Consider the following 13,295-nt stretch of genomic DNA (forward strand, 5'->3'; position numbering starts at 1 on the left):
TATCTTGATTCCCATCAGGGAAGAAAAACTAAACCTTTTTTGTAGTTTTGTTAGCACATTTGATACAGGAGATGAGGTCAGTAAACACTTAGGCAAGTTGACATTGGCAGCGTCATTGAAGGTGTGCAGTTATAACAATTCTGCTGAATGTTTCTCCTTAAGGTCAGTGTGACTCAGCAACACCCTTACGGCGAACCCCTGATGCTTTTCTATGGCAACAGAGAGCTTTAGTTCATAGTAAACACATGATTCTTGCTAGTGTTTAGAACAGATTAACAGGACTGTTCGGCTAAATCTAGTTGTTTATTTCTGCAAGATTATCTGCACAAATGGGCAAATATACTTAAAGTCCTGCATGCCTACTTTGAAGGTGTCACGCTCAGGCTTGGACTCATTGACCTGAACCGAGGTAAAACCGAGGTTTATTTGCAGATATGGCAGGAACACATTGCATAAGCAGGTAAGAGATGATACTTAAGTTCCTTAGATGAAATAGGCTTTTATTATTAACTTTCGGTCTTTGTCTTACAGAACCGTTAGAGCACACACACAGGAGGGAACTACACTATTACAAGGGATGACATGATATAAACTTGAATGAGGTAAAAGCAGTAAGTAGTCTGTAGCATCAGATGATGTCAGAACCATGACTAAGGGAGTGTGTGTGCTCTATATAGTGCTGGTGATGAGGGCTAGATGAGTTTCAGGTGTGTGTGGTTAGGTGCCAGGGGGGATGATGGGAAATGCAGTCCGTGACATAAGGGACATACAACTGTTTTAGCTGACCTTAAGTAATATAGTTCTGTACTCTGCTAGACTAGGCTGTTAAAACGCCTAGAAATATTGAAGTTGTAAATTGTCATATAATACTATATTCATATAATACAACAAACCTTTTGAGGCCTGTTTTTTTTTTTGCCAAAGATTTTTGGATACTGCGAAATGGATTAGCTATTTAAGGATCATGAAACCCCTCTCTTTCATACAGTTTTGATGTGTCAGTAGTTGATGGCTAACCAACCCCCTGCAGCCAGAGTCTTGCCCTGGCAGCATTGTGGGGAAATCTGAAGTTTTACACCACGGAAACAAACACTTGCAACCCATGAACGCCTCTCTCATCTATTACTTGATCTCACAGTTTGACACGTCTGTCATAGGAGAGCACCACATGCTGTCATGAACAATCAAGAGACCGTGTCTTCTCATGGGATAGGAAAATATGAGACACCGACATGTCATCGCAGTATTATAGTGTATTGCCATGTCACCACGTGTGACATTGACACACAATGCAGATTTTAAACTCAGAAGCTCAAAATTAACCAGTTTTATCCTACTAATAAAACTAACAGATGCTAACTGTCTTCAATGGAGTTCAACACACATAACTCAGTTAGTTTAGAGTTTCATGACCCTTTTAGCAGAGGGCCCAAAAAGCAAAAGTGGGATTTTTTGTTATACTGTGTGTTAAATACTATATATATATATATATTCTTCCTTGTACCTTCAGTATTAATGTTTTAAACAAATGGTTTCCTGTCTCTAACTATGATTTTATACAAATGTGTTTTTTAATATACAGAGATTGAGTACCCAAAATGATGAGTACCCATTTTTATTCTATATGTTGTTGTTGTTGTTTTTTTGTTGTTTTTTGCTTTCAAATCAATTGGGACACTGCAGGGGTTTTTTTTATAAACATTTTTCAAAATATAAAAGATGCATACTAGTGGATTGTGCAAATAAGTGTGAATGCATAGGCTAAACACTTTTAACATTTAAATTACTAAAAAACTTCAACAGAAGTACACATTTAAGGAAGTAAAACATTCAATGGAAGAATACACATTTAAAGAATTGAAACACTTCAACAGAAAGGCAAACATTTAAATAACTTAAAAGAAGTGCAATGTACTATATGTAGTAATGGCATTTATTTACTTTAGTTCCCTTAGATTATCATTTTTCTATGTCAGTTATAATGACACAATCATGTCAATAGATGGCGTCGATGAGCTAAAGAATTAGTTTAGAAGTATTATATACCCTAATATTTACCCAGAGGTGGACAAAGTACACAACTTCCTTACTTGAGCGGAAGTACAGATAGCCTACTACTGGTCAAATATTACTCCGTTACAAGTAAAAGTTGTTGCATTGTTGTATATAATAATTACTGAATGCCTATGAATCTATGCCTGCCTACCTACCCTCATATCAATATCAAATTTATTTCTAGAAAACACAGTTGGATGATGACGTCAATCGGACGACGGGTTCTGACGTCAAACCGACGTTGGGTTCTGACCTATGGTTCTGACATCAAACCAACTTTATTTTCCAGCCAAAATCATCCCCTGACTGACTGCTTTCTACTCAAGGACCTTGACAGAATTGTAGTGGAGTAAAAAGTACGATATTTATCTTTCAAATGTAGTGAAGTTAAACTAAAAAGTTTCCAGAAAGAAGACAGATACATATACTCAGTACAGATACTCAAAAAGTGTACTTAAGTACAGTACTGAAGTAAATGTACTTTGTTACTGTCCACCTCTGTATTTACCCTTGTCCTCCGGTCAACCTCCTCTAAATTATTTGGACTCCGGAGTGCAGCACTGAGGGTGAGAGATTAATCTATAATTTCACGTTCTTTTGCCACACTGGTTTCTGGATAATATCTCCCATTTAATAAAGCAAACTACTTGGTTCACACACAAATTTCTACTTTATATAAGTTTAATTGTTAATTTAAATTATTTCGTTACTCTACTGAAATTGGTCTACCCACCTTTTCAAATCTCACCGAGTGTGACTGCATTTTCTGAGTATGCGCTCATGGCACACATTTTGTTTCACATAAACTGCTGTTTAGCATTTAATCAATACAAAATAAGGAGCTGCAATATTACACATGAATTAAATGAGTTTATGGTGTGTTTAGTTGATCTGAGAGTCATGTGCTGCCTGAAGATGGAATTGTTCAATGGTAGAATATGCTTAAATAGACGTGGTTCACTCAAGAAGCACAGAAATTGTCATATTAACTGATGCCTTTAATCCCGGATCAGTGTTTTACAAAGTATTATTTCAAGAGTTGCTCAAAATAATGAACTACCTCTTTATTGGAATTTGTGTCAATTGATTTTTTCAATCAGACAAGAAGTTGTAAACAGTTTGGCTTTGGAATCTTCATCATGACAGCAGTCATGTCTATGCAAATATACATGCTTGCTGAAGGTGTGCACAAATATTATCAATATGAAAAGCATAATTTTACTTTTCCATTACATTTTTGACCTACACATTTATAATGTATATCATGTTATGATTTGATCAATGTGACCAGTCATAAAGTATTAAATAATAAAAACTACACTATTGTTTTTACAGCAGGTTGCCAAAGTCGTGCAGTTTTTACCACAACATAACTTGTAAATTATAACAATTATGTGTTCTGAAGTGCTCATCACAAGAAAGAAAATTCTCAAATACAGTTTTATTTTATACCCATCTCTGTACCAAATAGACAGAGACACAAAAACAGTGTACAAAAACAAACATCAATAGAAAAGTATGCTTATATCCAAATGTCAAAAAATTGATCAACGTTGTGACATAAATTGCAGAGAAACAACAATTTGTCAGAAAACAAAAGGGTAGAATACCAAACATGTACACTTTTCTATGTGCATGTCTTTATACAAAAGTGTCAATGCAACTCTGTTTGTATATGGTTTTTATAAGATAGGTCCTTTAAATGACAGATTTTTCCTACCCATCGCTGTTCACAATCAGTATTGGGAAGGCACTTTGCAACATACAAATATACAAATACACAAGCAAGAAAACAAAACAAAAAAAATGTTTCCAGTGATGTAATAAGCCAAAACACCATACAAGACGAACAAATAACAACAATAAAATAAATGAACAATTCCTTACAACTTCAAATTTGTAAAATAAATAAGGGCTTCAAATATTCAGATCACACTTATTGGGCCGACAATGATTTTTACTATTAGAAACGTTAAATTCCAATCAATTAACAGATGTTATGATCTGATATTAGCAGTGATTAGTCAAATAAGTAAGCTGCAAGGACCCGCAGGTTTTTACGGCTGCACAATAAAAGCATTAAGTCGAAAAAGTACACATGGTAATAAAATGTGTACTTGTTTTGCGAAAAAAGAAAACACTTTTTTTTTGTGTGTACATAATGTCATTGATAGCATAAATCATGAGTGACCGCTTACAACACCTCAGCATTATTATTCAAACTGCCATTCCAAATACTCCAAATAAGTTCACGGTACATCATACTAATAACCTGCAGGGTAAAATAAGGAAAGGTAACCAACATTAACACTGCATTTAGAGTAAGAGGAACAGGCAAACACCAAACACACACCCAAATACTTGCCTAATAATAAAGACACAACAAAAGTATGGATTTGTCAGTATCGACTTAAAACAATTCTCTTAAAACATACTCTTCCAAAAAAAAATCCATTCATTCAACAAGGCCAAGGGAAGTACCTATATACAAGAATCCTGTTCACATAAACTAACATAAATGGCCATACATATATACATATTTGTATATATATATATATATATATATGAATGTTACACGTCATGTATAGTGACTTTAAGTTAAGCAGGAATGTACTGAACAACTTAGAAAATCTCTGATATATTAAAAAAAAAGATTAGAAAGCCCTCTGTTTATATTACATTCTAGAGATAAAAGACATTGGAGAGACTGCAGCATTCACACGTGTACACACACATATACGTCATCACTCTCACGCTGTCCTCCTGTCGGCTGCATGATTCAAGAAGAAAATAGCACGTTGCAACAAAACTCAATATATACCTTTTCGCAAAGGAGACTTGGACACCGGTATCAATAAGTTAATAAAATATATTCTTTGCTTCTTGCTATATCTTACAGTGAAACCTGAAATTGGTCCCTGTTGGACATTTAAAACTGACATACTTTTTGTGACCCAAAACAATCGGTCTCAGAACTATCTCAATGATAAACAAAGAAACAAACCACGAAATAAAAACAATTAATGAGATAACAGCCATTATTGGCCTGAAGGTTTAAAGGATTTAAATTCATTTAAATATTTATCAAAGTAAATCATAGAGGAAAAAAGTTTTGTTGTAGGTTTTCTGTCATTGGACTAGAACAGTTGCACAGATGACTCCATCTCAGTGTTTTCTGATTGTAAAAACTTATTTTCAATTTGTAATGCTCACTGTGTAAGTCTGGACACGAATAACCTAGAGGTACATTCTGAAAACGTTTAGGGCATCAGTTTGTCTTTTAAAGCGAACATCATCCTCAAACCACCCATCTGGAAGCAGAAAAACATATGTGTCAAAAGTAAGATTTTTTTTTTTTTTTTAGGATAGACCTATGAAATTGAGGATTTGTCAAAAGTGGAATAAACAGATTAGCTGCTTCACACCAAGATGGAATCGAAATGGCATCCATAATAGCAAAGTCAAAATAATAACAAACATTATAACAGTGAGAAACGCAAAAAAACAAAAAAAAAGTAGTCTACATATGGCGTCAAGGAGAATGCAACAACAGACTAAACTCGCAGTTATCAAAAGTTTGGTTGTCCAATAAGGTTATAAGAAATGGTTGTATTTCAAAGGGGTCATTTCTCCCCTAAACCCATTCCACTGCCGCCCATCTCAGAGTCCACTAGTGAAGAGGCAAAGGCTGACTGGACGATCTGAAAACCAAAGGATTCAAGAAGTGACATGTTCTGTTGGGGGGAAAAGGGCGAGCCGAGATCACCGAGACCGGAGCCGGCCGCAGCGCGTTTCTTATGAACCCGGTGATGGTGCTTGTTGAGGTAAGACTTTGTGCGGAAAGTCTGGCCGCATTCGCCACAGGCAAACTTCTTTTCGTGGTCTGTTTTTTGAATGTCTTTGGATCCCCCCGGCGAGGTCACGATGTCTTCAGGTTGGCCATTGAAGATGAAAGACGTCACCTCCATTTCTTCTCCCTCAACTTTGTGTTCAGCCTTGAGGTCCGTTCCGTTGGAAAGGTCACCGAAAACCGCATCTGATCCATCAGAATCCTGATGAGGACATTTCCCAGCATTCTCCTGTCCGTCTGAGGTAAACACAGAGTGGGGAAGGGGATATCAGGGAAGGAGGGGGACAGAGAGAAATATAGGAAGAGAGAAGGAGCCTCACATTAAGCAAAATGTCTAAAAATAAAAAAAATTCCTTTATACCTGAACCCTCATGACCACAAAAACTACATGTGAGAACTTGTTTGTGTTCAAAGCAGCTTGCTATCTGTTGGCCATCTATTACTGATCATTATATTGCAGCTTTTGTGCTTTTATACTTTCTGTAATAAGGGAAATTGCATCCTATTTTGTACAATAATATCTTAATATGTCAGATTATTCAGTCCACCGAGTACCTCTACGCTCTAGAGCAGTGGCACAAATCCTTAGTTTACGAGCAAAAAGGACAAATTCCTTTTGTTTTCAAGATGTAAATTTGAAAAACTCAATTTGAACGCATACTGAATGTTATAGTGTCAATTTAAATTGATCTTAAAGGGATAGTTCATTCCAAACCTGTATGAATTTCTTTCTTATTTGGAACACAAAGGAAGATATTTTTCAAAACCCTGGGAACCAAAAAACATTGGAACCCACTGACTTCCACTGTATGGACAAGAAAAACACTGAGACATTTCTCAAAAATATCTTATTTTATGTTCCACAAAAGAAAGTAAGTCATACATTTTGGAACAACGTGGGGGGTGAGTATATGATGACAGAAACTTATTTTTTGAGTGAACTATCCCATTAAAAATTGTGAGAATTCACTACCACAAATTAGACATGCACATTTAGAGAGTCCCAAATCTCTACTCTGCTCTGAATGATCAGTGCTCACTGCTCAGCTTTTCTTACATGCATGTAAATGAAATTTAGCCTTTAGCTAACTCGTTCTCCTGGCTACTAACAACAGAGTGACACTTAAGAGCATGAGACCTTAGAGATCATTTCTGATTAGCAGAGAAGCACCCTATTTGGGGGGGGGGAATTAGTCATTACAGAGTCTTATGACCAACCAGGCTCCAGGCAAGTCCATTCCACCATTTTAATTTACAAATCAAATTCCAGTCAGATACAGGACATTTTATGGACCCGGAATACTAAGATTAAATACAGTCCAGTTCTTCTAAAGTATAAATTATAGACAAAAGAGGTCAGAAGTGGGTGCTGTTAAGGCAAATGGATGAAAATTAAGCAGCGCTGAGGCCCACCAGACAAAAAAGCATGAACAAAATACAGACCAAGCCAATTATTAGGTAAGAACTGAAATCAGACCAATATTTTACTAATAAGGTCAATGGTGCTTTGGAGATATTTGCACCAGGCTTATCAGTTATAACATCCAGACATCCACAGTTCTTTGGCTCACCACATTGCCACCCTCCTAACAGCTCATACTGACCTGTAAGAGGTCCATGAAGTGGAAACCCTGGTGCTCCAGAAGAGCGGCACTCCCAGAAATAGGGAGTTGGACCTGGCTTGCCCAGGAGCAGCTCAGGCTGCAGGCCCAGGGCCGGAGGCACAGGCTGGGGTAGAACTGGACCAGTTAGCCCCCGAAAAGACCCCTCTGTCTCAGGAAAGGTAACCAGGAGTCGGCGACTGGTGCAAAGGTCTACACCGCCAGTAACCGCCCCAAGAGGTAAGGGTAGAGGAAAAGACAGAGGCCAAGGGGGACAATTCGTAGTCAATACAGTCAGATGACCACTAGCTTCACATCAGTTCAGAAACTATGAAAATTGTTTGTTCAAAGCTAAAATGACAAAAATAAATTGTAAATAAATTTGAATGAATCTTTTTCTTTCATTACATGCCAAGCCAGCAGCTCAATGACACTGTTGGGAGTCATACTGTAACGACAATTCTGTACTGATGTAAAGTTAATGACGCCTTTCTGATGTATTTCTGCATTACTTTTCGCATATTATCTGCCAAAACCTTAAAGCTTGTATTACAAAATCTAAATAAATTTTCTTCCACCTATTTTAGTCAATCTACATAGTAGTTAGCATCTATAACCCACTTAAAACAAAAAATTGAATGTACAGATTCTAGGACACTTAGTCCTTAAAAAAGAAAAAAGCTGACACTATATTGTCCCCCATCATGTCCAATAAGGATATTACCCAATCACAAGCTGCTAGAATTTATGGCAATAAATGTTTGAAAAAGGTCCATTAAATCCACAGAAACAATGCACAGCGTGTACATGTGCACGTATATGTGGACATGCATGAATGAAGGCTCAAATAACGCTTGCATTATGCCAGCACTTGATGGAGATGATAGTAAGCGACACATAGAATGGGACACGTGGCCATGCTAAATTGGTCAGCAGCAATGTAAGTGACTAGCAGACAAATCTGATTGATAGAGCTGCAACTATTATTTCATTTATGCCCTAAATCAACTATCTCTCTAATTGCAGATTATTTCAACTAAGACTACTGCAGAAACTTCAAATAAATCTATTTAGGTTTCTTTTCATATTTTGCCTGTAAATCAAATATTGGCCTGTGGCCAGTTGCATAAACTGTTAAGACTAGTCTTACAAGTTAGTCATCCAATTTTATTCTTTAAAACTGTTAATAACTTTTTAATGTCAGTAACATAAAAACGTAGATTGGTCTAATTTGACACCGAACAGTAAGACTGATTACCCCTAAATAACTTCTAGTTGATCATACTAGTTCTTAAGACACAGTCTTAACATAATGGCTATGTTTATGCAACTGGCCCCTGTGGTTTCACAGACAGGGCTTAGATTAAGCCAGGATTAGGCCTTAGTTCAATTAGGACATTTAGCTTTTATAGACGTGCCTAAAAAATTTAAAAAAACAGTACTAGTGTGCATCTTGAGACAAAACAATGACACTGACATATTTTCAGATATGTCAGTGCAAGTTGCTTTCAGTTAAAACAGCTCAAACATGCAATTTAGTCTGGGACTAGTCTGTGAAACCATTAAAGAATCTTAAATCATTTGAATAACAAACTCTGAATTTACGTCCGGCAGCCTCTATTATCATAAAAAACCTTGATGTCTGCAAAACTACAAGGACTGCATACATATACAGTACTCCATCAGATTTCATTACATCTGCGCATTTTGGTTGCCGTTTTCCAAAACTCAGTTGAGATAAAGAAACTCTTCCTTAACTTTCCTCATAAAAAGTGAAAGCACAACCCATACTTTCAGCAACAAACATCCTTTCTCATCCACTGAGAGAAAAGTCCTGAAAGATGGTGCAAGATAAATCAGAAGGGCCAAATTTTGAACAACATATCCCTGATTCGCTGCAAAGTAATGTTGCATAAAGATGAAAGATGTGCAGCGCTACAATCTGTGTTTTGCGGGTGAGTTTTTATGCAAGCAGATGCAGCATCTGATAAGCAGCAGTGAAAAAGACAGCAAGTGAGCGAGCAACAATTGACGCTGTGGGGAGAGGCTAGCTTGCCTTCCACTGCGCACTGGCGTCCTGAGTGGTAGGGGGCGCCGTTGTGCATCTGTGGTCTGTTGGTGCGTGGTTCAGGGAACTGATGTGCTGCAGAGGAAGGGAGCATGGACGAGCTGTGGTGCGTTTTTACGTGCACCTTTAAGTAGGAGGCAGTAGAAAAACCTGAGACCATCGGAAGAACAAGTAAAAAAATAAAATAAAATAAAATAAAAAAACAGAACAATACTCAGTCTGATTAATCAGATTTTCAGAAGAAAAATATAAAGTATAAGCCACGAACCTTTTCAGTACTACTATGTAAAACTTGAGCTTTTTCCCCAGTTTTCTGTATTTATAATTAAGCCAATCAGTTTTTGAGAGCCTAAACTAACTTACGAAGGATGGTGTCAGTGGCAATAAAAACATGGATCATTAGCTGGGTATTATGTACACACAAGTTTTTATTAAATTAGTTATTTTCAATGCATAGTTGACCAGTACCTTTGTTGCATATTCCACAGTAGTTATGAGGTCCTTCACTGTGTTTTTTCAAGTGGTCGGTCATGTAGGCAGCACGGAGGAATTTCCCACACACTTGACATGGTATCTTATCTTCATGGCATGCCAGGTGCGACCTCAGGCGATCTCGTGTTGCGAAGGATGCGTTGCAAATCTGAGACATTTCAAGATATGGTTTATAAACATTTTCCGAGAGATCATTTTTGTTCGAGTGTTATCGCAAACATAAGGGAGGAATATCTTGGCCACTCTTGTCCATATAATGAATGCGAATGAGACCTTGGCTGTCAAGTATTTTGATTTGTGTGAAGAACAAACTCAAATTTAAAGTCACCATGAAATTAAAATGGACTTTTTTTTTTTGCAGTTTATTATAAAAGATTTATCCATAATCCATGTGATTTTGTAATCTTTGATTTAAAAAAAATGAACTTCCACTCCCCCTCGCAACGACATATCTACTCTGAAGATGTGCAGCAGCACAAAGACTGGCCTTAATCCATCACTTAAATGAGATCACAGAAATTTGCAAATTACAATAAATCCAATCAATGCTTGATGGACAAAATGCTTGCTCATTCGAGAAGCCATTTCACTCGGATATATGTCACAGCAGGATAGAAAAATGATCACAATTTTGGTTTCATGTTGACTTTAGGTCATTATTCACTAATTCACTGCAGCAAGTTGCTAACCACTGTGCCCATCAGTGTGTTTACATGCACTTTAAAAGCGATAGTTCACCCAAAAATTTAAATTCTTTCATTAATTGTTCAAGACTTTTATTTATCTTCAGAAAATTTGGACTCAATTCATATGAATTCGGTTTAAGAAGGAGATCTTAAACCGAATTCATATGAATTGAGTCCAAATTTTCTGAAGAGACACAAACGCTTTTAATGATGACCCGATTTAATTTAGTCTTTTATTCACATATAAACATTCATCAACGCACACATCAGTTGTGGGAAACGGAAGCTCAATCAAGCTTGCTTGACGTGGAAACCAATCAGGTTCATTCTCGTGTGTTACGCAGCACGTTTGAGCCAATGAGCTTCATTCTCGTGTGTTACGCAGCACGTTTGAGCCAATGAGGTTCATTCTCGTGTGTTACGCAGCACGTTTGAGCTTCCGCAAGAACCAATGAGGTTTATTCCCGCGCTTCAAGCAAGTACGGGTGAACTTATGTTCCCTGAACAATTTTAATATGTAAATAAAAGCCTAAATTCAATCTGTTCATCATATAAAGCGATGTCTCGTGTTTCTCACACAAAATGTTAAGCTTTCATCTGGCTTCATAAGTTGTATGGACCATATTTAAGATGTTTTATGGTGCTTTCTGTTGTTTTGAAGCATGACAGTCGCAGTCCACAGTCATTTGTTATGGAAAAGAGTTGCTAGAATTAATATGATTCAGAAATTCACCTTTTGTGTCCCATGGATAAAACAAAGCCTTACAGATTTAGAACAACATAAGAATGAGAAAATAATAGTATTTCTTACCTGACATTTGTGAGGTCTCTCTGTGGTGTGCACCTGTTTAATATGTCCATTCAGATGGTCCGGCCTGCAAAAACATCACACAAACCATTTATGATGCCAAATACATTTAAACGAATGATATAATACATGTACCTATAAAAGACTGCAGTCACCTGGAGAAGCCCTTCCCGCAGCTTTGACAGACATACGGCTTACCCACCGAGCCGTCGTGAGAGCGCACATGGTAAGACATCCTATCCTTGCGTTTGAAGCGCAGCCCGCACACCGGGCACGCATACGGTTTCTCGCCCGAATGTGACAGCTTGTGCCGGTTCAGGTGGTAGACGTCTCGGAAGACCTTCCCGCATAAATCACACGCGACGTGTCGTCTCGTCCTCTCGCGCTTACGGTTGTCCGACGGCAGTCCGTTTTCCTGAAACCTCGACTGGGAATGATTGATCATCGTCGGGCCGTCCACCGCGACCAGCTCCGCTCCGCTGCTCACACCGCCGGTGAACGTCCCGTGCTGAGTCTCGTGGTTTCTCAACTGCGCGTCGTCGGGAAAAATCTTGCCACAAACCCCGCAGGAGAAAAGGCCCCCGTCTTCGTTTTGTGCAGTGCTGTTATTGTAGGAGATCGGCTCTGTTGTGGGCTCTTTTTTGGGTCTCCCTCTGCTTCGCTTGGAGCCGTCGCTGTTGAGGTGGCTGCTGGGAAACTCCAACGGGGAAACCGCTAAGTGATCGGCCGCTTGTGCTCCGGGCTGCGAGCTGTTACTCGGCTGCGTCGGATCAGCACCGTCGCTGTCATTGTTGTCGGTAAACACGGCGCCGTTGGACACGCTTCCATTTGACATGTCCACGGGCAGGGGGTATGACAGCTGCTCCGCGGCCCTGAACAGGCTGTGCTCGCCTCCTCGAGGCGGAGGCACGAGGATTTGCACGTTGGATTGTTTGATTACCTCCTGACAGATCTCGATGACAGATCGCATGAGCAGAAACTTCGCCGCGGTCATCAGCTCCGGGAAGCACTCCAGGCGCACCACGATCTTGGAGGTGTACGCGAAGTCCAGGATGTCTCGGAAAACTTTGGGACTGATCGTGTGCATCTCCAGCTCCTTGCCTTGGCCGTCGTCTTCCGTCTGACAACTGAACACCGACTCGAAATACTCGCTGCACGCCGCCAACACCGCCTTGTGCGCGGGGAAGCTCTCCTCTCCGACGCGCAAGATAACATCACAAAACCTGCCTCCATCTTTTCTCTGGCTGTTGAGGTTGTGTAGCATCTCGGCGCTGTGTTTGCTCACCTGGTACGTGTAGGAGGAATTCCACGGCTGTTCTGTCTTCTCCATACCGCCTTCATTCAACAACCGAGCCTAACGCACACGACGGAAGAGGTAGACGAACACAAACGGATGGCAAACACCCAATAAACAGAAGCATTCAGCAGCGACCACCACTCCTCGCCTTTTTAGCATCTAACATGTTAGCAGGGGGAAAAATGGCAGCCCCCCAGCTTCCTGTGAACTTTGACCTTTGTTTGAAGGGAGGGGGGTGTCGTCCGCGTTTAATATTTTCGGTTTTAACAGTTTAATCCATTACTTTAATTCAAAGAGAAAGCGCCAATACTATTCACACACCGAAACTGAAGTTTGCTGGATGCATGTTGTCCGTCTTCCTGGTTCGCAACGTTATGAATTCATATCCTTGTTTTCCAGTGAGCCCCCTCCCCCAAATGTACGCCAGACACTGAATAC

At 39.0% G+C, this 13,295-nt stretch overlaps 1 protein-coding gene across 3 annotated transcripts; it reads right to left on the reverse strand.

The window, feature by feature from the left end:
* Positions 1-5,417: 5,417 nt before the first annotated feature.
* patz1 (POZ/BTB and AT hook containing zinc finger 1) lies at positions 5,418-13,290 on the reverse strand. Of its 3 annotated transcripts, XM_084129174.1 has the most exons (6): positions 11,716-13,290; positions 11,564-11,627; positions 10,043-10,214; positions 9,563-9,724; positions 7,510-7,719; positions 5,418-6,142 (listed from the first exon to the last, which is right to left on the reverse strand). In XM_084129174.1, exons 1-6 carry the CDS (start codon positions 12,888-12,890, stop codon positions 5,679-5,681), a joined length of 2,247 nt encoding a protein of 748 aa, XP_083985300.1. In that variant the 5' UTR covers positions 12,891-13,290; the 3' UTR covers positions 5,418-5,678. The 3 variants fall into 3 exon arrangements, with proteins under 3 accessions (XP_083985300.1, XP_083985301.1, XP_083985302.1); XM_084129175.1 differs by lacking the exon at positions 7,510-7,719; XM_084129176.1 differs by lacking the exons at positions 7,510-7,719; positions 9,563-9,724.
* Positions 13,291-13,295: the final 5 nt, after the last annotated feature.

The sequence above is a fragment of the Abramis brama genome (assembly GCF_963993115.1).
Source record: "Abramis brama genome assembly, chromosome: 11".
Classification (NCBI taxonomy): domain Eukaryota; kingdom Metazoa; phylum Chordata; class Actinopteri; order Cypriniformes; family Leuciscidae; genus Abramis; species Abramis brama.